The 25043-nt window shown below is 40.0% G+C and overlaps 1 protein-coding gene across 6 annotated transcripts in view; it reads right to left on the bottom strand.

Annotated features, from left to right (window-relative positions):
• itsn2b (intersectin 2b) overlaps window positions 1–25043 on the bottom strand; it is a 199066-nt gene that overhangs the window by 120952 nt on the left and 53071 nt on the right. For 5 of the 6 annotated variants that reach the window (XM_060851287.1, XM_060851286.1, XM_060851284.1 and 2 more), the window contains 2 exons: window positions 8397–8489; window positions 268–331 (listed from right to left, as the gene is read on the bottom strand). In XM_060851287.1, the coding sequence (XP_060707270.1) occupies window positions 268–331; window positions 8397–8489 (157 nt within the window). The remainder of the gene's footprint in view (window positions 1–267; window positions 332–8396; window positions 8490–25043) is intronic. The other variant, XM_060851289.1, reaches the window with a different exon arrangement.

Here is a 25043-nt window from a genome sequence, read left to right as displayed (position 1 = left end):
CTTGTTTACTAAGAGGACAAGGCAGTCTAGTTAGCTTAACTGGTGGTTGCTAAAAGTAAATTTGGATAGACAAGGCTTCACTCAGATCTTTCGTCACTAGTTTAAAAAACCATTTGGTTGAACAAAGGCCCAGTCCCAGTTTTCACATTATGTTGGATTATAAATTCTGCATTACATTTACTTGTCTCAGCGCCTGCAGTTCAAATACAATAAAGAGATCACTGCAAAAATGAAGTGACCTATTTTAAGATCGGTTTTCATACTCACCATATCTCAGCCAGTACTAACTTTGGCAAACCAGACTGCAGAAAGAAATTTCGAGCTTGGTCACCTGTGAAGCATTAAAATAAACATATTTTAATATAAATTTATAAATCACTACATAACTACAGTTTCATCTCAATGAGACATTGCAACTTGAATCTCAGAAAAATAAAAAGTGCAAACAATCACAAACTTACGCATGCGCAGTGTTGTGACTTGCCCCATGCAAAGTTTGCTCTGGAAAGAGATCATCATGCCTCTGTTGCTGCACTGGGCTGAAGACCTGTATCTCCAAAATATGCCCATAGTTGCTCCCTCCTCAATAGTTGTGATTGACACATTTGTTCACAGCCACAGTCTCGAGGCTTGACTTTTTAAATATTACCCACATGTGCTTCCTGGCTTTCACACAATATAACCTCACTAAAGTGGTGATTCCTTGACAAGTTTTGAGAAGATATGTAGCTCAGGTTGAGGTTCTGGATCCTGTGGATACTTTCTAAATATTTTCAAAGATCCCATTTCTTTCTGACACAAAAATAACAGACAGCTGTAACTTGCACAAAGCCCAAAACTTTACTCCTATATGTCTCCACCAAGTTCCACTAATCTTTCAGTACCTGAAACTCAGCTGGACAATCCTTGAGGTTGTGTTCAAGCATTTTGATGCTGCAACCTCTTCCAGCCTGAAAACAATTCTCCAAATACTGAATATACTACTCCTTGCTTTCACTACTCATCACTGATCTAAGTTCTTTCAGCTCCCTACACTGGATCATCTACAGTAGCTTCCCAACAGCTCTTCATTAGTCAACAGATAGTCAGCTTTCAAAATGATCTTTAAATTATGCCTTTTGATTATGTCTTCATTTCCCAACAGTGACCTACCCGTATTCCCTTTATCTCTGTATATGCTACTTGGTGTAAAGCACTCTACAATACTGTTCTCAAGAGTGGTACATAAAGACGTGTAAAATGTTATAGAGTCTTAGAAAAATATTTCTAGTTATTAAATAATATATGGACTGATTTGGCTTTTCCTGTAATCTTGACTAATCTTCTTGAAATGCAAAATTAATTAATTTCTTCTTAAATATCTTATTCAATCTCGCTTCAAGAATCATTTGAAGAGTACTTCATATGGTTTCTACGGAAAAATTCCTTCCAATCTGACTTTATCTTCGTAGAAAATTTGTGCTTTCATGTTGTTAATTCACTAACTAGTAGAAATGATTTTAATTTAACTTCCCAAATTCTGCAATAATTTTATTTGATGTCCCTTTGAACTTTCTCTGGCTCCAATGAATGCACACCTAATTTGTTCAAGTATTTCACCGCCGTATCCTCCCATCTTTGCCTGTAATCAAGAGAATCTTTATTCCACTTCTGCTATGGTTCCCACAATATTCTATAAACGATGCAAAAAAAAAACTGTGTGTTGTATTCCATCTGGTGCTACTTACTCTTCTACAGAATCATAGTCATCTTTGTGTTTGAACTGCTAATTGTGGGTGCAAGTGGCAAACTAATGTTAGTGTAAGTTGGCAGGAGAGGAGGAGAAACAAGAGGTGGTGGGGGGGGGGGGCGGACAGTGAAGGAGGAAGAGGTGGGAGGGTGGAGGAGGGAATGGGTAGGAGGAGGAAGGTGAGGAGGATTGGGAGTATTAGGTTAAATTGTTGAAGCAAGAGGAGCTCAGTGCCAATATGAATAAAGGAAGATTTCAGGACAGGGCCTCCCAAAGGATGGGCATATGAATTCCATCCAGCGCCTCTGGACTAGTGTGACAGAGTTTGGATTTTTGCAGCAAAGTGCCAGAAGAATGGATTTGGGTGCATGCAATGGGTAAACTCGTTTTTCAGAAAGTGGACACCTAGTTACCTCTATTGCAACAAATTCACTTTTGTTTTTTAAAACTGAAATACAAGACAACTTAAAATTTAACAGAAAATATTTAATGCAAAATGTTAAGAATTTTTCAGCAACTTGCCCCTTGACCCACAGAAACACAGCTTCTATTCGAAAGTGGCAACATTTGGAATTTTGCCTTTATGCAATCATGAAGAGTTGTTGGGTTCACTTATTATGTCACAGAACCTGCATAATATTTCCTTTATGCATTAGAGGTTAATAATCAGATGCTTATCAAGTTTTACTTGCACTGGTTAATCAGGTTTTGCTGGTTTTCTAATTGAAACATATTCTAGTGGCATGTACTTGCACTCTCAAAGGTTGGCTACTCTAACAAATATAACAGTGATATCATTGCTTCCCTCAAGGTGCATATTCAATTACAAAGATTTCAGTACACTGATACAATAGCAAAGTCAGGACAAATTCATTGCCAAGTAATAAATGTTTTGCCCATGTGAGTTGGTATAAAAACTCATGATCAATAAATTCGTCATTCACACCTTTAAAAAACAGTTCCTTCAGCATTATTTATGTCAGAATCAATCTGGGCAGTTACTGGTCTCTAGTTTCAAGTTTTACAGCTATGGCCTTCTTTGTAGAAAGTCACCCGAAGCAACTGACCCAGTTGTAGCATAAGCTTTAAAATTAAATCATTAGCTTTAATAACCAAAAGAAATAAAGCAGTCTGGACTTAAGGTTAAAGCTGGAATAAATTGTAAAATCAGATCACTTATGAGAATTATTCATTTAAGTAAAGAAAACTTACCTAATTTAACAGAAAATTTAGTCCAATTTCTAACTGGAAAAATAAGTTATGAAGTTCATCATTATTCCAATTAGCTGAAATATATGGACAGGAAGTATTTATCAACCCAATTGATACAAGCCAGTAAATCACCAGGATAAAGTGAGTAGATGCTGGAGATCAGAGTCGAGAGTGTGGTGCTGGAAAAGCACAGCATCCGAGAAGCAGGAGAATTGATGTTTGGGCAATTCCAATGAAGGGCTTATGGCCGAAACGTTGATTCGCTATTCCTCGGATACTGCCTGATTCGCTGTGCTTTTCCAGCACCACACTCTCGACAGTAAATTACCAGTTTACATTTTTACCATTAATCATCTTTGAAACAAATCAATAGTTGCAATGAGGTAGAGCTAAAAAGAAAAAATAACTTTTTTCTCAAATACTCTGCATGTTAGAATAGGTTATACAAGATGAACTGAGATCTGGAGAGATCTCTAGCTGGTCAAGAGATGCTGGAACATTGACTAAGGGAAACTGCAGTGTTTTGTTTGCCTCCTGTGTCTCTACACAGTAATACTAAGTCAAAGTCATTGGTGTGGATCTTCTATCTTGTAGGCTCAAACAAATACAGTGAAGTACAAACTGTGTCTTGAAACGGAACAGGAGCTAGATACATTATTACTGCAGCCAACTCAGATGAGGCTCAGGGCAGACGACCATAAGAAATAGGAACAGGAGCCTGCTCTGCCATTCAACAGGACCATGGCTCATTTGACACTCCCACACATCTATTTTCCTGACCTTCCCCTTTAATTCCCATACTGATCTCAGCCTTAAACATACACAAGCACTCTAACCCCATCGATCTCTGACCATACGTTCCAAAAACTCTCAACCCTCAGAAAAGAAACTACTCACCTCAAACGGGCACTCCTTTATTCTGAGACTATTTCCTCTCATCTTAGACTCTCCCAGGAGGGAAACATCCTCTCAGCATTTACCCTGTCAAGCTCCTTAAGAATCATATATGCTTCAATGAGATCGCCTCTCATTCTTTAACTCCTTGAGCAGCATCCCAATCTGTTTAGCCTTTGCTCATAAGACAATCCCTCATTTCAAGGAAGATGACGGCATAATGATTAGATTCCCTACAGTGCAGAAACAAGCCCTTCGGCCCACACTGACCCTCCGAAGAGTCACCAACCCAGACCCATTTTCCTCTGACTAGCACCTAGCACTATGGGCAATTTAGCAAGGCCAATTCACTTAACCTGCACATCTTTGGATTGTGGGAGGAAACCGGAACACCCAGAGAAAACCCACGCAGACACTGGGAGAATATGCAAACTCCATACAGACAGCTGCCTGATGTTGGAATTGAACCTGGGGCCCTGGTGCTGTGAGGCCAACGTGCCGCCCCAAGTGGTATTATCACTTGGATAAAATGCTGGGGATATCACATCTACAAAAAAAAAGCACAAATGCAATCCAGCTAATTACTGCTTTATCAGCCTCTTGTTGATTGCTCGCAAAGTGATGGAGAATGTCTTTGACAGTGCTATCAAGAGGCACTCTTAAAGCATTATCCTGTTAATTGATTCTCAATTTGGGTTCCACTGCTCATTACAGACTTGGTGACTATACTTGACATCAAGATGGCAATTGGCTGAGAGTGGTATCTGGGAGCACAAAGCAATTTAGAATCAATGAGGAAATCTTTCCACTGGTTGGTGTCATACCTAGCACAAAGGGAGATGGTGTGGTTTTTGGAGGTCAGTCATCTCAGACCCAGTACATAGGTGCTTGGGTTCATTAAGGTAGTGCCCTGGGCACAACTATTTCGATCTGCTTTGTATCCTCCATCATACGATCAGGAGAGGGGATCTTTGCTGATGATTTCACTGTTCTCTATCATTCACAACTCCTCAGATAATGAAGCAGTCTGTTTCCGCATGCAACAAGATGTGAATAACATTCAGGTCTGAGTTCCTCGTTGTTAATATTTGTGTCACACAAATGTCAGACAATGATCGTAGCCAACAAGGTAGAATGCACAACTTCCCTTGACATTCCCATTACTCAATCCTCAATCCCAACATTCTAGGACTATCACTGACCAGAAACTTAACAGGACCAGCCTCAAATAGTATGGCTACAAGATTCAGAGAGTAGGAATTTTGAAGCGAAAAACATACCTCTCAATTCTTTAAACCCTATCCATCTTCAAGAAAAGGTCAGATGAAATACTCTCCACTTGCCTGATGGGTTTGGCTCCAAAACAAATTCAACACCGTCCAGGGTAAAGCAAGTTCATATCATTGGCACTTCATGAACCAATTTAAAGAATCATTTCCCCATGACAGATGCAGACAGAAAACAATGTCTAATATCTAGAAGATGCACTGCGGCAACTCATAAGGATCGTATACAACACTTCCTAACCTAGTGGTCAGAGTTCACAACCAGGGGATGCATGGGGACAGCATTAGTGCAAGTTCCCTTCCAAGTCACATACTATCCTGACTTGGACTTATACTGCCATTCGTGTACTGCCAGAGGATCAAAACTGGAACACCCTTCCTGACATCATTGCAAGAGTTCCTGCACCAGCTGGTCTGTAGTAGTTCAAGGCAGCTAAACACCACCTTCTCAAAAGGCAATTAAAGAGTGACAAGAAAATTTGCCTTGCCAGTCACATTCCATAAAAGAATTTTTAAAAATATCAACCATCAATACAGCAAATGCATAACACAGAAAGTTAGTAGTCCATTTACTATTTTCCAGTTAAGGAATCTGTAGAAAGAACTGATGGTATGTGATCACTTCCCTGCAATTTTAATTGCCACTGTGCAGACCTCCAAGGTCTGTACACAGCAACAGCTTCTGGGAACAGATAAGGTTCCCAGAGACTGTGTAGCCACACAGCTTAGAGGGAAATCTGTTTAGGACATTTCCATGTTCAAAAAGAGTATGAAGAGGCCATGAAAAATTAGTTAATTGGTATATTTTTAAATTCCTTAACTGTAGCTTTTTGGGAACATTTTACAGTGTTAAGATGTAGGAAAGAATATTATCTTTCGAAGTGCCTGTTATAAATTATTGCTTTTTAATATTGTAATGAAAATTAATGATTCCAGTATATTCCTATAAATTATTTGTGTTTAAAGGTATCTTTTTGTTTGTATAATAGTTACCATATGTTACAATTGGAAAGAAATCGGAGAAAAGATATACAAGCTTGTTCCAAATTGAGAACTCAAATTAAAAAGTTAAATTAAATAGATTTTAGTCAAAAAGCAGTGAATTAAAGTGAGATGACAATACTACTACTGGTGCATCAAGAAAGGTAAGGGGTAAGAGAAACATGAGGATGTTCTCAGGTTTGAGCTTAGTATCTATTAATTTTTATGAAAATTTTGACAGATTTAGAGTAATCAACAATTAACTAATCGAATTACAGAATGACAAACAGATTAACAGTCAAACCACATTAATACTTCCACCAAGTCTATCACTGAGATTCATCCAATAATGGATACTGCATTCTTTTGTAGATTCATACAGCCAGAAAAAGCACTTTGAGTCTACAATGACAAGTTCCGTATACCAGTCAGCGCTTTTATAAAGTTAATATTAGTCCAACAAGTCAAAAAGCATTTTAAAATTTCAAATAGCTGTACTACGATTTCTGAAATACTGAGCTGAGATGTTTACAATTCTGATCTGTTGGGCTGGGTTTAATGATCAACTAACAACAATGAATAATCTAAACATCCCCATGGTCTGGCCTTCACTTTTTCCAACTTAATTCTGGTGTAACGTCAATGGGATCTCTGGCATCCAGGAAGAGTGACATCATTAAGTAGAGTCCAATTAGTAGAGACATATAGCATGGAAACAGATACTTCAGTACAACTAGTCCATGCCAACCATAATCACAAACTAAACCTGTCCTACCTGCCTGTGTATCCCTCCAAACATTTTCATTTCATGTACTTATCTAAATGTCTTTTAAACATTCTAATTATATCTGTATTTACTATTTCCTCTGAAAGTTCATTCCACATGTGAACCACACCATATAAAAAATATTGCCCCGCATGTCCTCAATAAATCATTCTCCTCTCATCTTAAAAACATGGCCCCTAGTCTTGAAATTCCCCATCCTAGAGAGAACACACCTGCCATTCACCTCATCTACACCCCTCATCATTTTATAAATTTCTCAACTTCTTATGCTCCAGTGGGAAAAAAAAGTCTACCCAGCCTCTCCTTATGACTCAAACCCTTTATTCCCAGCAACATCCTGGGAAATCTTTTCTCGAGCAGCTCCACCTCAGCATAACAGGGTGAGAAGAACTGGAGACAATACTTCAGAAGAGGCCTCACCAACTTCCTGTACAATCAAAACATGACTTCCCAACCCCTATCCTCAATGGTCTGAGCACTGAAGACAAGCACATTAAATGGCTTCTTAAATACCCTTTCTTCAAGTGATGTAAACTTCAAAGAATTATATACTAAAACTCAGGTCTCTCTATTCTACAACACAAGGCCTCCTTTTAATTGTATAATCCTGCCCTTGTTTATTTTACCAAGATACAATACCTTGCATTTATCAGCTATTCCTCAGTCCCGTCATCCAATTGATCAAGATCTCTTTGTAATCCATTGGAGAACTTCTCACAGAAAGCAAACCATAAAGCGAAAGGCACTGAGTGCAAAATTCATAAAAAGTGGAGGACCAAAGAGACTTAAATATTAGGACATATCCATTACAAACTGAAGTACCATAAACCTGAACAAAACAATCTACAGCAATACTATAGAATTTTAAATCACAATGGGAAAAACAAACATAACATCATACAAGTATTAGATTAGTTTTTTAGGGCCACAGATATTAATTAATAGTAGTTAGGTAAAGTTCTTGTCAGATTTATTTTTAAAACATTGCCACCTATGGAGATTTCAATAATGCATTGTGTCATGCAGCAAGGAAATCAGTGACGTGGACGTTCACACGTAATGGTACGTATGCACAATCGAAAAGTTGCTGTCAATTTCAGAGTATTGTAATAACTGAAAACATTCAGTGTCACTGTCATTATACCTGTAAAATCTGGACAACTGATTTTTACTTGACTGTATTTCATCAAGTGTGATTAGATCACAGAATCTGTACTAGTATAATAAGAAAACCACCGAGGTAAAAACAATTGACTGCAGATGCTGGGAACCAGATTCTGGATCAGTGGTGCTAGAAGAGCACAGCAGTTCAGGCAGCATCCAACGAGCAGCGAAATCGACATTTCGGGCAAAAGCCCTCCAGCACCACTAATAAGAAAACCACATTGACTTCACACAAGAGCTGTTGCACCTCAGCAGAGAGTCTTGGACAGACATTAAAAGTGAATGTTAAAGCACAGTATTTTTTTTAGAGCACTGAGTTCTCAAAGTTCTAGTGGACACATACCTGAAAGTAACCCTCCAAGTGGCTTAAGACTTAAAAATTGCTGGTCATGTTTGACTCGCTCATCAGAAGTGATAGCCCACATGTTTGGACCACCTGTAAAATAAACATACACAAGGAAATGCATAGATAGTTTGCAATTAACTTGACTGTACTTCACAAAAGGAAGGACTTTAGAATTTCCATGTGGGGTGAAATCATATCTAATGTCCTTCATTTCACAAGTCATTAGGTACATCCCTCAAGCCTAAGGTCCTCAACCTTACTTTCATAGCAGACTGGGACTCAAGACTCTTTTACTCCATAGATATGACTCAATTCCCTTGTCTCTGGCCTCAGTCCCAAGGATTTGCTATTACTCATATTAAGATACACATCCTATAAGAGTAGAGAATCCTGTCTGAATAAACTTCTGTGACTCACTGGATGAGAACCTTCTCAAACTTGATATCTCACCATACTTCCAATTAAAGTGTGGTAGTGGAGCAGGGACAAGTCCAAGGAAATACCTGGAAATTAACTGTAATAGTCCCTCATTTAACATTTTACATGACTAAATTAAGCTTATCTATCAAATTGTCAGTGCATTTATAAAGATATCCACCAGGTGGCAATGCAGCAATCCTTTCCTTCAAGAACTCCAGCAAGATTGTCAAGATGATCAAACGATGAGCATTCAATACACATGGTTCAGCGAAACCCAGGAAAAAAATTTGTGCTGTGGAGCTAACATGAGACTTGGGAATTACAGATCAATCAGCATAGTGCCAGTGATATATATCAAAATATACATTAAAAAATGATTTTAAAAATTGAGAACTAAATAGTATTTTTAAAAAGTCGGCACAGATTCTAAAAATCTTAGGTACAGTGATTGAGATGTTTCAACAGTTTACAGAAAGAATAAACAAGGGGGGTGCAGCGGATGCCACATATTTGATTTTTCAAAAGAGTTTTGATAAGGCACTGTACAGGAGACTCATGACAAAGGTGGTAATGGAATAAGGAGACAAATTAGATGGTTAGAAACCTGAAGGAAAAAACTGAAATTTGATGCAAAGGGTTTTTTTCAGACTGAATGGTAGAAAGCAGTGTTCCATAAAGATCAATGGTAGCATGATTTTAAAAAAAAACAAACTCCAGAAATCTGGATCTGTGAAAGTTGGCCACATTCATTCAGGCTGTTAAAAAAAAGCTGCTTACTCAAATGGTTCTCAGCATACAGCTCAGCACCTCTGCATTATAACCTCTCAAAAAAAGGACAAAATAACCTCAAAGTGACAGCATCCCAGTAACAATGGTATGAGCTTTGCACCTGTGATTTTTACACAAAGTAGGTTGAAATCTAAAAACAGAAAAAAAAAGTGGATTCAGTTTTGAAGCTCAATAACTGGATTTGGAAGAAAGATTGTTGCTGGCATTTCTAATGTAATCCAAATTTCTCCATTTATAAATTCTAGCCCTTGCTAACAATGTGATATGGTGCAAAACTCCTCATCCCATCTGTTTTACGAATGATTATACTGTCACCTCAGTATCACAGTGAATTGGGAACAAATCTATATGTGTATAACAGTGGCAGTGAAACTGCACCCAAATTACAATGATAATGCAATTGTTTATTTCAAAAACTGAAGAAAACAAATATTAAACCTCAACCACTTCACAAAGATGACCTGACCAAATGGCCCTACAGAGAAGCAATTCAGTTTTTGATAGATTATTTATCAGAATCTTTCTTGCTGGTTATGGCATGCACAGAGTTAATATTTGGTTACTACAAATGATGTTTTTCAAGCAACAAACCATATGTTACATATTTGATGCTTGAAAACATTCACCCAATATATTGTGCTTTAAAAGCAGTTTGAGATATCTTTCTTGTCATGCTATTTCATTTCATCAGCTTGATACTTTGATAAGAGATATCCTTATTAACCTAAATGGCAGATGCACTTGTGTGGACAATCCATCTGATATATTAGAAACCTGTGAATACCTGATGAACTACTCTACAACTTATAATTACATCTTACATCATTGATTTCAAAATTTCACTGAAGCAGTTTGAATGATCTGTGATTGAAGCCAGCAGAAAGTTCAAGCTACACCACAGCAGGAAGTGTGCAGCTCAGAGCATTTCATTAAAAGGAAGAAATGTAATGGCAGTTAGAGAGGATACAGAGCAGATTTGTTAGGAGTGGAAATGCAGCTATGAATAAAGAATGGATACATTGGATTGCTCTCCTTTGAATGAGAGATGGAGGAGGAATTTGATGAAGATGCTCAAAGTTTAGGGGCTTGAATAGAGTAGTGGAAAAGACTTTTCACCTTAGCAAAAAGGTCAGTGATTTAAGGAATCATAGATATAAAGTGATCAGTAGAAAGATTAGAGGGAGATCAAGAAAATGTGTTCACAGGGGGCGGTTGGGATCTTGACTTCACTGCCTGAAGAGGTAGTAGAGGGAGAAACACTTAACTCACCTAAAAGGTGAACAAATATGTACCTTGAGTGCTGAAACCTACTGGGCTACAGACCAAATGGGAAACTTGGTGGCTGGTATTTGAGCAGCCACAGACATACTGGGCCAAATGCCCTTTATTATTCTCTGCAAGTAAACAATAGTGTTCCAAGGATTATGTTATGTAGACAGCTAGCACAGGCAAAGCATCTTGGTGGTTTATATATTTCAGGAAGAATAGTAAAGATTTTAATTGATGCAATCAATTTATTATCTGCTGGAGTTAATTTGCTGATCTACTGATTTCCAACCCAAGCCACTTTCTTCCTAGCACATATTCCTGCCACTATTTTGTTACAAATAAGTACAGTTCAACTTGGTCAAATGCACCGCAACTCAGTGATATTTACATTAGCAATCTTGATCGTTTATTTAATGTATAATTAAAAGTGTTCCCATCAGTATTTCAAACCACACTTCCATGTCACTTTAGAAATTTCTTCGTTCAACATGCTCATTTTAAATCCGCACCCCCCCCCCCCCATACATTTCCACTCAGAATGACCACTTTGACAAAGTACACACAGAATCAAATCAACAAAGTGTGAATGTATTCGGAAAAATAAGAAAGAGAAGAAAAAGCAAATTACAACAAAGTACGCATGTAATTGACCTGGTGCACTTTACAGCAAAAGAGACATTGTGATATACTGTGTTAGCTCCCTAGAGCATGAACAACAGGCCTTCTTGCTCTAAGGACAAAAAAATCAATTTTCTTTATTTCCTTAAGCAATGGGGGCATCACTGACTGGGCCAGCATTTGGTGTCCATCTCAGGTTGTCCTTAAGGTGGTCGTGTGCTACCTTCTTGAAATTCTGATGCCCATTTGATGTAAACACACCTACCTTGTTGTTTGGAAGGGAGTTCCAGGATTTTGACTGAGGAACACTGAAGAAACAGCGATGTATTGCCAAGTCAGGATGTGTGGGGCTTGGAGGGGAACTTGCAGGTTGTAATCTTTCCAGATATCTGCTGTTATCCTTCTAAGAGGCAGTAGTCATTGGTTTGGAAGATACTGTCTGAGGGGCCTTGGTGAAGTTCCGAAGTGCATTTTGTAGATGATACACATTGCTCCCACTGAACATCAATAGTACAACATGTAAATATTTGTGGAGCCAATCAGGCTGTTGTCTTGAAAGGTATCAAGTTTCTTGAGTGCTGTTAGCATTGCATCCTTCCAGACAGAGAGGAGCAACTTTCCTTCTGAGCCGTGTGGTTGCACGTGTGCAGTCGCTCTGGCTTTCTAACATGGTGTTCACTGCACCAATGCAGATCGTAGCACTGACATATCCTTCCAAGTCATTGCCACATGTCAATCTCAGAGACACTCACAGAAAAGCAAAATAGAGGTAACACTGGTGTGAAGTATTGCAACTGACTCCTAACTTGTGCCTTGTATATGGCAGATAGGCTCAGGGAGTCAGAAGGCAAGTTACTTGCTTAAGTATTCCTGCTGAAAATGTGTTGCTGCAAAAGCGCAGCAGGTCAGGCCGCATCCAAGGAGCAGAATCGACGTTTCGGGCATGAGCCTTTCTTCAGGAATCCTTACAAGGAATCCTTAAGTATTCCTGCCTCTGACCTGCTCTTTTAAACACTATTTGTGTGACTTGACCAGTTCAGTTTCTGGCCAATGGTAACCCCAAGATGTTGATGGTAGGGGATTCAATAATGGTAATGTCATTGAATATCAAAGGACTATGGTTAGATTCTCTCTTGTTGAAGTGTCTTGTCTCTCTCGCCCGGCACCTGTATAATGCCGATCTTATGTGCTACTTGTCAGCCCAGGCTGGGATATTGTCTATGTCTTACTGCATTCGGATTTGACTACTTCGGTATCTGAACATTGTGTAATTATCAGCGGAGGATGTTTGGGGCGAGGACACGGCACTGTGAAACTCCTGCAGAGATACCCTGGAACTGAGATGACTGACCTCCAACTACCACTACCATCTTCCTTTGTGCCAGGTATGACTGCCTGATACTCGCTGATTCCAGTTTTTCTAGGGGTCTTCAATGTCACAATTGGTCAAATGCAGTCTTGGCATCTTGACAAGGGCTTCTCACCACGGGAAATAAGCTCTTTTGTCCATGTTTGAACTAGATCTATACCGATATGAGAAGCTGAGTGGCCTTGATGGAACCCTAACTGAGTGATCCTGCCAGAGCTCTGGTGAACAGGTTATTGCTACCTCTTCCACCATTTTACAGATAATCGCAAGGTAGACTAATGGAGCAGTAATTGGTCAGGTTGTACTGGTCCTTAGTGCACAGGAACTACCTGGGTAATTCTCACACATTGTTGGGTAGATGCCAGTGTTGTAGCTGTATTAGAACAGCTTGGTAAGGGACATGACAAGCTCATAGATGCATAGAAGTACTCCGTTGTAGAAAGAGGCCATTCAACCCATGGTATCCACACTGACCTTCCAAACAGCATCCCACCCTACTCCCACCCCCCTCACCCTATCTCTGTAACCCCACATTTATCTGGCTAACCCCCCTAGCCTACACATTCCTGGACAGGGAGGACAATTTACCATAGCCAATCCACCAATTCCACATACTTTTGGACTGTGGCAGGTTATCTGGAGGAAACCCACACAGAAATGGGGAGAACAACTGGGTCACATCTTCAGGACATTTGCCAGAATGCTGTCAGGACCCATACATTTATAGTATCCAGTGTCACCTGTCATTGTTGACATGACATGGAGTAAATCAAATTAGCTGAAGACTGGCATGTTGGGATGTTGGGCAGGTCTGGAGAAGACCAAGCTGGATCTTCCATTCAGCACTTCTGGCTCAAGATAATTGCAAATGCTGCAGTCTTATCTTTGCCCAAACAAGTTAATCACTAAAATCCCTAATACACACAGACCAAAACCCAAATGGCACTAGTTCAAAATTCAAACTCTGAAATATAAATCAATCATCCTAAATCAAAGTAATCACATCTCAGATATAGTAGCTTCGCCCAGAAAATGGGAAGAAAACATGAGGTATTACAACTGTTTGCTAAAGACTGTGTAACATCTCACTGCCATTGATTGTCTTTGGTGTGTCCTCTGTCAGCAATAACAGTCACATACATGTGCCCAGAAGGAAGGTAACACAGTCAGACTGAACAGAATTAACATATCATGACAGTGTGTAATCATAATAATAATAGGCCAAACAGGATATTGCCTTCATAAAATCATGCTGACCCTGATGGATTGCAATAAATAACGGCCTTGCTATAACTTCCTTAGTAATGAATTCCAGCATTTTTCCTAGGACAAATGTCAGGCTATTTGGCCTGCAGTTTCCTGTTTTCTATCACCTTCCTTTCTGGAATAGACAAATCATAAAATCTGGCAGTATAGAAGAGGCCCATTGTATCTGCACCAACAAAATCTACTCAAAGTGCACACTCATCTCATTTTCCAGCACTTGGCCCAAAACCTGCTCATCCAAGTTCTTTTTAAAGGCTGAAGTTTCCTGCCTCAGGTAATACATTCCAGATTCCCAAAACCCTCTGGCTGAGAATTTTGAGAGGATCTGTAACATAAATGTAACACACAGAAGGTCAAAAGGAACTAACAATTTAAACTAATTGCCAATATTAAATGATTCAGAAACTTGATTACACCACGTGGCAATAATAATAATCACTCCACAGGTCCTGAACGGAACATCATGATTAGGGGTCATCTTGAATATGAATAATGTCACAATAAAAATATTGATGTAACTACTGTTAACAAACATCTACATGAACAATTGCTCTAAAACTGTACACTGTAAATTCCAGGCAGCAAACAAAACTATTAAAACAACAAAACTGGCTGATTAAAACTTGTAGATCAGTACAATAAACCCATGTTGAACATTTAACTTACTAATGGGTGATGAAATCAACCCAATCTTTCAAAATTTTTTTTTGCAGACAGAAAATGAAAATGGAAGCGTGTTCAAAGCTCAAAACAACAGATGGCCAAGCTAATTATAAGTTAACTTTCGATGCTAATTTCAAGCGCATATGTGTAGCAAAAGCATGTGCAACAAGATAAAAAAACAATATAAATATACAAAACCATAATACAAGAAAATCCATCATGTATGAGGAAAACTATTCAAGCTATTCAATGCAACCATCCAAATCACCTTACAGTATTCAATGTGACATCTGATGAAGTGGCCTAGTGGTTACAGCTTCTTTGATGGCTCTTGTGACATAGTGATAATGTCCCTAACCTCTGGGTCAGAAGGTTCAAATCCCACCTGCCCCAGAGGTGGATCATAACATGTCAGAACAGATTGATTCAAATAACTATATCAACTTTCTGAATCCACCTTATCTATGCTAATAGGAAACTGCAGTGGTCACATTACAGAGCTCTGGATATCCCAATCTGTACTTCTCTGCACCCCAACACTAATCCTCCAAAGTGTAACTATTTCTTTCTGTTTTGGTTATTTATCCATTGCTGAGGTTCACCTTGCATTTTCGCAGCTTTGAGATGAAACTAAAGTGCATGAGAGCATTTTATTTTTTATTCTATCATAGGATGTAGGTACTGCTGAAAAAGCCAGCATTTGTCACCCAACCCTAACTTCCATTCTAACGAGTGGCTCGCTAGGCCATTTCAGACTGATGATGATCTCGGTTGGTTTTGGGGTCTGCAAGCCAAATCAGATAAGGATGACAAATTTTCCTCCCTACAAGACATTAATGAACCAAGTGAGTCTATAAAAGTAAAATAATCAGCCCAAGGTCACTATTATAAATCTTAGCAAGACTTAGACACTTAATGGTAAGGTCCTAGGGAGTGTTGCTGGATAAAGAGATCTTGGAGTGCAGGTTCATAGCTCCTTGAAAGTGGAGTCATAGGTAGATAGGATAGTGAAGGTGCCGTTTGGTATGCTGTCCTTTATTGGTCAGAGTATTGAGTACAGGAGTTGGGAGGTCATGCTGCAGCTGTACAGGACATTGGTTAGGCCACTGTTGGAATATTGTGTGCAATTCTGGTCTCCTTCTTATCGGAAAGATGTTGTGAAACTTGAAAGGGTTCAGAAAAGATTTACAAGGATGTTGCCAGGGTTGGAGGATGAGAGCTATAAAGAGAGGCTGGGGCTGTTTTCCCTGGAGCATCGGAGGCTATGGGGTGACCTTATAGAGGTTTAAAGAATTATGAGGGGCATGGATAGGATAAATAGCCAAAGCCTTTTCCTTGGGGTCAGGGAGTCCAGAACTAGAGGGCATAGGTTTAGGGTGAGAGGGGAAAGGTAATAAAAGAGACCTAAGGGGCAACTTTTTCACACAGAGGGTGGTACGTGTATGGAATGAGCTGCCAGAGGATGTGGAGGAGGCTGGTACAATTGCAACATTTAAGAGACATTTGGATGGGTATATGAATAGGAAGGGTTTGGAGGGATATGGGCCAGGTGCTGGCAGGTGGGACTAGATTGGGCTGGGATATTTGGTCGGCATGGATGGGTTGGACCGCAGGGTCTGTTTCCATGCTGTACATCTCTATGACTCTATGACTTTAAATTCCAAGTCTTTCATTTAAATTAGAATTATAGAATCCCTATAGTGCAGAGAGGGGCCATTTGCTCTATCGAATCTACACCACCTACACCCCACCCCATCCATGTAACCCCACATGAAGGAGATGCGCGCCTGGCCACCAGGCCCATGTTAGAGCACTTAACAAGAAGGACTGTCAAGTTAGACCCTTTCTTTATTTTTCTGTCTTTATATTCTGTTTTGGTTTATTTTTGTGTTTTGAAATGGAACTGGAGAGTGGCAACACTATTTTTCACTGTAATTTTTAACAAGATGCAAGTGACAATAAATAAAATAAAATCAACACTTAACATGTCTCATCCACCTAGCCTGCATATCCCTGGACAATACAGGGTAATTTTACATGGCCAACCTACCTAACCTGCACATCTTTGCACAGTGAGAGGAAACTGCAGCACCCAGATGAAACCCATGAAGACACAGGGAGAACATGCAAACTCCACACAGACAATTGCCCAAGGCTGGAATTGAATCCCAGTCCCTGGTGTTGTTAAGCAGCAATTCTAACTATACAGCTACCATGCTTCCATTTCCCACATAGATCCTGGGCATTAGATGGACCATATGAATGATTAGACCACGAACTTTCCCACCACTGCACATCATCCACTTTATTAGATGCCTATGTGAAATCTAGGAATGTCTTCATTATAAGACATCTCACTAGCAATGTTGGTTACTATTTTCTCAGAAAGATCAGGCAGGATCTCCCCCTCTGAAGTTACCATTTTCTAATGTTTTACAGTATTGTTCTATGGTAATGCTGATGCTCAGCCACTCTGGATAACCAACTCCAATCTGTGTTTACCTGCTCCTCGGATGCTGCCTGGCCTGCTGTGTTTTTCCAGCACCACGTTTTTCAAATCTGGTACTCCAGCATCTGCAGTCCTCACTTTCTCCTAGTTTACCATAGGGACCAGTGTTTGTGGGGATGAAGGCGTTGCACATTTGAAATGATGCAGGAAATTAGTTTTGTAGCAGTGTATTGAATCTGCTGCCCTACTTGTCTGAAAATGTAACTTTTTTTCATAAAACAAAGGTCTGACTGCTTTTTTGTCACTGAAACAATGCTCTTCACATCAGTTTACCTGTACACTACCTGTTACTCCATGTTATTTCTCTAAACACTAGAACTTTCTTTCCATTGAAAAGTAATTTTACTGATGTAATATTGCAGTTCAACATCTCACAGTTATATTGCTATTTCAGATTCTTCAGTTCCAAGGTGCCTGTAACACACGCATGTTTAGACACAATACATTATTTACTGAAAAACAATGCAATTCAAGACAATGGCCACAGAATTTTAGTTTGCATAACAGTGACCATAATCTAGACATCATGCTCACTGGGTCACCTTGTTCCTCGCTAAAATAACCATAACTTCAAAAGTAAAGCAGTACTTTTCAATAATACAGGATGATAGAAAACAAGGGAGAATTTTTTTCAAACTGATATCACAGTGCTCCCACTGAGCATACTTGGAACAACAATATCAAAAATACAATCTCATTTGCAAACACAACTTCCATTTGCAAGAAAAGATATTTCATCATATTGTTTAGGATTTTTGAGGATCAAGGGGCATGGTATTAAAATTAACATACCCATCAGCCACCTTAACTGAAAACAACACTGGATTACCAAAGCTGGATATCGAATATTTGCCCTCTTTAAAAAGCTATATACCAAATATAGTATGGAACAAATTGCGAGATCCTGCATGAACATTTAATTAGTCCTGGTGTTTACGGTATAACAATAGCTGAATGATTATGTAACCTAGCAACTTGAAAACTTGACCTTCGTAACAATGATATGTGCGTCAACAAATGTTATAACTATACTACAGTCAGGAAGTTCAGACCTATGCCTAATTCAGTGTCACCTGCACTCTGCAAGTGATCAATCTCTCCTATTATCATACATAAGATTGCTTACAACACCCCAAGGACTGCAGTGATTCAAGAGAGCAGCGCACGACTATCTTCTCCAGGGTAATCAGGGATTGGCAATATATGCTGGCACGAGCCAGAAATGCTCACATCCCATGAAAGATTAAAAATACCTCACCTTAGAGTCAGAAGGTTGTGGATTTAAGCTCCACTCAGTTGTGCACAAAATCTAGACTAGCATTTTAGTGCAGCACTGTTGTAGGACTTGTTTTACAAATAAGGCATAAAACAAGATCCTACTGCTGTCTCACACTGCTAACCTTTCTGTCCCTCAAACAATTAAAACAAGATGATGATATAATTTATGCAATTTGTTTGTTGAAGCTCAATGTATGGAAAGTATCTGTCAACATTGCTCCATCATAAGAATGACTGTGCTTCTAAAGTACATCAGTATGCATTTAAATGTAGCAACTGATGAGCTACACAATGACTATACTCGGCCCTTGTTATTTACCGATTTGTTACCCACAGATCTGCATCTCGATTCCCCCATTAGACTGATCAGCATTGGTAAACATCACGTGCCTCTTTGGATTCTCGGGAGAGGTACATCGGAATGGTATCTGTGCTTTTTGTTATCCACAGGAAGTCCATCCTCCTATCCCTCATGGATAATGAAGACTGAGAGTACATTACACGTAATGATACAAATGAACTGAAGCCAAAACACATTTACAAATGATTAGTACTATTGCATATTTGTGTATTTTCACACATTTTCAGCCTATTTCCGCTTCATCAAGAATGTGGAGGGGTATGGGGGCTGAGAGATAAATAGGGGGTGTGGGTGGGGGTGGGGCTGAGGGTTGGGAAAGGCAGATGGGAATGCTATAGTTGAATGCAGGTAGGAGATGATGATGATAGGTTGGTGGGGTGTGTGAAGCGGATAGGTGGGAAGGAAAATGGACAGGTAGGACAGGTCAAGAGGGCAATGCTGAATTGGAGGGGTGGATCTGGGATGAGGTAGGGTGTGTGAAGATATGGAAACTAGTGAAGTTGATGTTTATGCCGTGTGGTTATAGGCTCCTGAGGCAGAAGATGAGGCATTCTTCCTCCAATTAGCAGGTAGTTTTGATTTGGCAGTGGAGTGTGTGTGGGTTGGGAGGTGGAGGAGATGAAGTGATTGGCCACAGGGTAGTGGGGTTGGTTGGGACGTGCAGACCAGAGATATTCCCTGAACCGCTCCGCGAATTGGCACTCTGTCTCCTTGATATAGAGCAGACCACACGGAGAGTAATGGATGTGCTGGATTTGAAATGATCATTCAGGGTCTTGGACAGAGGTGAACAGGGAAGTGTGGGTACAGGTTTTGCAGCGGCCGGGGAAGGTGTTGGATATATAACGTGGGTTGGTGAGGAGCATGGACCTAATGAGGGAGTCACTGAGGGCATTGTCTCTGCCGAACGCAGATAGAGGTGGGGAGGGAAATATATTTTTGGTGGTGGGTCTGACTGTCGGTGGCAAAAATGCTGGGGGATAATGCACTCTATCTGGAGATTCGTAGGGTGGAAGGTGAGGACCAAAGGCATCTATCCTTGTTGCAGTTGGGGAGGATGGGGTTTGAGGGTGGAGGTGCAGGAAGTGGAGGCGGTGTGCTAGAGAACATTGTTGATCACATGGGAGGGAAAATTGCAGTCCTTGAAATTGGAGGCCATCTGGCATGTCCTTGAGTGGAATTGCTCCTCCTAGGAGGAGATGCAGCAGAGGCAGTATAATTTGGAGTAAGAGATAACATTTTTACAGGAGGGGGTGTGGGACATGTTTCTCATCGACCCAATCAATCTCCCTCTACCGACACGCTAATTGGATTGGCAGAACTGGTCCTCACTCTCAACAAGTTCTTGTTTGAATCCTTTCATTTCCTCTAGGCAAGACAGGTAGACATGGTCATCTCAAGGCTCCAGCTATGCCCGCCTTTTCACAAGGTACATGGAACAGTCCCTGTTCCATAGCTACACAAGCACTGTCACACACCTTTTCCTCCACTATACTGATGACTTTATCGACAACATCTATGTGGCCCCAAGAGGAGATTGAACAATTCATCAATGCCACCAACACCTTCCACCCTGACTTCATGGTCACATGGACCATCTCCAACACCTGCCTCCTATCTGTGTGTGGCAATCGACTCAACAGGCATCTGTTTCAAACCCACCAACCCTCACAGCTACCTTGACTACACCTCCTACAAAAACGCAATTCCTTACTCCCAACTCGTCCGCCTCCACTGCATCTGCACTCAGGAGGAGCAATTCCACTCCAGGACATTCCAGATGTCCTCCTATTTCAAGGACCATAATTTCCCTTCCCATGTGATCAACAACGTCCTCCATTGCATCTCCTCCACTTCCCGCACCTCTGCCCTTGATCCCAAACCGCAACAAGGATAGAAGCTCCCAGTCCTCACATTCCATCCCATGAATCTCGAGATACATCACATTATCATCCACCATTTTGCCACCTACAGTCAGACCCCACCACCAAAAGTATATTTCCCTCCCCACCAATGCCTGGATTCCACAGAGATCATTTCCTCCATGACTCTCTCATTAGGCCCAAACTCCCCCAACCAACACACATTCCACAAATGGCATTTTCTTTTGCTGCTCCATGAGGTGTAGAACCTGTGTCCACACCTCCCAGCTCACCTCTGTCCATGGCTCTAAAGAATAATTTCAAATCCAGCACAGATTTTCCTGCACATCCACCCAACTCATTTACTGCATCCGTTGCTCTCGATGTGGTCTCCACTAAATCGGTGAGATCAAGTGCCAAACTGCAGAGCGTTTCAGCAAACATCACTTGACTGCATACTCCAAACAACCCCACTGCCCTGTGGCCAGCCACTTCAACTCTCCCTCCTACTGCCCCAGGGACATCCAAATTCCAGCCCACCTCCTCTGCCAAATAAAAATCATGTATCAAGTGGAGGAAGAATGCCTCATCTTCCGCTTTGGGACCCTATCATCACACGCTTTCAACACTGACCAGTTTCCATATCTTCCCACACTCCACCTCATCCCAGATCTAACCCTCCAACTTGACACTGCCTTCTTGACCTGTCCATCTTCCTTCTCACCTACCTGCTCCACAACCTATAACAATCCCCTCCCACCTGCATCCACCTAATGCCATCCCAACCCCCCTTCCCCTTCCACTTCCACTTTCCTGCCAGAAGCACAATGGACCAAATGGCCTCCCTTCTGTGCTGTACAATTCTTGGATTTTAAGCCACTGGTCAACATAAAAATTGCAGTTTACAACCAACAAAAACATCTTTACAATTCCCTGCAACATTTACATGATCAGCCCTAAATCATTTTTCTGCTACGTTCTACACTCTTACCAAAGTAAATTTAAAAAACTTTACTGCTTCAAAACTGGATAAGAAACACTGCGGAGCCATTCAAATCCAAGGTCACATTTTGTTTGAATAAAAGATAAGCTTATCATGTGATATTAATCTGACCTGATCATGTTGACCATCATTCAGTAATATTTGTGTAAGTTATTCCAAAATTATTTGGTCTGAGTACGAAACTGACCTCACATCAGAGCAAATTGTTCACAGTTTCAACAATGACATTTGCACAAGATGATCCTGAATATGGAATTCAAAATCAAGTCTCAACATGGTTCTCACTTACTCAAGCCTTCTTAACATTATCATATACAACTGACATTCAGTCATTTAGTTATTTTCAAAGACAGTTTACCACTTGAGGATTGTAACATCTTGCCTTTATATTATGACTTTAACATAATCAAACTTTTTAAGGGGCTTCATAAAGCTGTTTAGGAACTGGACACCAGGAGAGTGAGAGTTGGGGAGATGACTAAAAAGGAAAGGTCCACATATGAGTACATCCCCATTTAATGTGCCTTGTTTCATATTATTCCATTTCAATGCAATTCAGCTAATGGGTCCTGTCATAAGCTTCAGTTTCAAATTGTTTAATGCTAGTACAACATTGAACCACATGTCCTGACTTTCCTTCAGCTATGCTTTCGCTGAAGAACCTGTAATTTGCCACTCCCTACTCAGCCTCTGCTGCTCCCCGAATTTCCATTTTGCTGATCCTCCCATTCTCCAACATTGCCACTCACTGCTCCCTTGTTCCAATTCCCTCAGAATGAGAGCTGCAGGGGTGCTGAAATCCTGGAACATGATTACGATTACAACAGACCCAGCTCTGAATATCTGCACCTTCCAGGTCCACACTTTAACAAACTTCCAAATTTGACTCCAGACTATACATAGACTTCAGAGGAAAATGCGTGTCCAGCCAAAGCTCCAAGTCCTAAGAGTGCAGTTCCCAATATTGCAGTCCCTTATACTGTACTCAGCAGGGATTCAAGAGAAGACAGAATTGTGGAGTCAGAAGTTTGGCAAAAGGTAGAGTCAAGGAGCACTGAAATCATAATTGGAAGCAAAGGTATGGGTTAGGTGAGAGGTGGAAGCACACGTCAGAGAGGGTAAGCAAGTTTAAGATAGATTAGGGAGCATCAGAGGTTGTAAGTTGAAGTGTCAGAGAGAGAAAAAAAAGCGATAGGAATGGTCAGAGGATAGAATATCTGGCGAGAAGGAGGTGGTTCAGCAGCAGCAGCAAGCAAGCAAACCTGGGGCAAGTGGAAGGTTACCAAATTTCTTTTACATTACTGTGTATACTTTTCAAGTGTTTTTTTATATTACTAGGTTTCTGTTCACTAATTCAGGAAATTAGCAATATAAAATAGTGCATTTCAATTTACATGGATAATTTTTCAAGGTTTTGTGTTTGACAAGAACAATCCAAGAAAAATCTAACTATAATTTATACATTAAATTAGAAAATCTGATTCACTTTAAACCATTTTACTTCAAATTATAACTTTTCAGGAAAGCTTTAACTGAGAACTTACTGCATTCAGAGAGGTAGCGATTCTGGTAGACAATACCAATAATTTTCTAGTTATTCTTCAAATAGAGATTTATTCCACTTAATTTCTCAGTCTATTTACATCATGATTCAAAAAACAGCTCACCACCAGTTTTGATGGCAAATCCCATGAGTGAACAAAAAAAAGGTTGCCTGTCCAAACCGGAGTGACAATATATTACGGATAATTTAAGTATACTGTCACAACTCCAACTGAGAGACGGACTTAACACTAAGCATGAGAGAGATATCTGGGACACAGCAAAAAAAAGTCATCAATTTATTGTCGTATACTCTGCAAAATAATTGTTATTTGGAGTACTTGACAAGTACAGCAGTATGAAAGAGAAAGAATCAGAATTTATACAGCATTTCTCACATCCATCGGATAGTGAAATGTGCTTCACAGCCAATTCAGTAGTTACACATTTTCTTTGTGGGCAAATACAACAGTTAATTTGTGCACAATAAAATTCCTGATTTTGATTTTCTTGAATGTTGTCGATGGACAGTTTGGCCATGAGATTGAGAGAACATTCCTGTTATTTTCTGAACAATGTTACGTCATCTTTTACATACATCTGAATAAGTTGAGGGGGCCTCAGATAAGCACTTACTCTGAAAGATAGCACCTCTGACTGCAATTAATCAGCATGTCGTGTGTACCAATGAAGAGGAGATTCAATTGCTCAAAAGTTTTGACATCCCATGCTTAGTTTGAAGCTACACTGATAAATTTCATTTAAACTAATAAAAATTTCAAGTACTATTAATTTATACAAAATACATTTGATCACTTCAAGCACAGAACAGAAACATACTCTGAACTAATTTTAATTTTCATAGTCAGTTTCAAGTTTGTATTTATGCCAAAAAAGAAACAATTCATAAGCTTGCAAGTGGATATGCAATGATCAAAATGAGAGTTAACTGATCTGAAAGGAGTGATGTATTAAAATAGTTGTGGCTAGGTTTGACGAAGGTTACACCACATTTCATCACCATAGAATCCCTAGTGTGGTAGCACGCCATTTGTTCCCATCTTTTGCCAAAAACAATTTGTCCCATCGAGTCCACACCAACCCTCCAAACAGCATATCATTCAGACCCAACCTACCCCTGTAACCTTGTACTTCCTATGGCTAATGCACCTAACCTGCATACTCCTTCACACTGTGGGCAATTTAGCATGGCCAATCCACTGAATCTGCACAACTTTGGACTGTGGGAAGAAACTGGAGCATTTGGAGGAAACCCATGCAGAACTGGGAAGAATCTGCAAATTCCACACAGACAGTTGCCCTTGGCTAGAATTGTTGCACTTACATTTTTTGGTTGCTTCTCAGCATATTCAGAGATTCCAAAAGGAGCTATGTCATATATTGCAACTTAAATACAGAATCCAAGAACAGTGGAAGAAAGAAATAAAAGGAAGAGATTCAGCAGCCCAGGCCGTATCTGCTCAGATCAATCAACTTTCATTGCAACAGAGTGGTGAAGGAACTGTTGGTAACGGAAAGTTACCTGAAGTTGTAGAATACCCCGAAGGATCACGGAATAAATAAATTTAAGTGACAAAAGGGATGATCTGTGTGGATAAGAAAGCCTTACTTGAACAAGTGAAGAAATGAAATATTGACGATGAGGATCTATAAATGACAAAAGCTGAATCATTA

The sequence above is a fragment of the Hemiscyllium ocellatum genome, chromosome 3, assembly GCF_020745735.1.
Source record: "Hemiscyllium ocellatum isolate sHemOce1 chromosome 3, sHemOce1.pat.X.cur, whole genome shotgun sequence".
Classification (NCBI taxonomy): domain Eukaryota; kingdom Metazoa; phylum Chordata; class Chondrichthyes; order Orectolobiformes; family Hemiscylliidae; genus Hemiscyllium; species Hemiscyllium ocellatum.
This window is presented reverse-complemented; position numbering and strand designations above follow the sequence as displayed.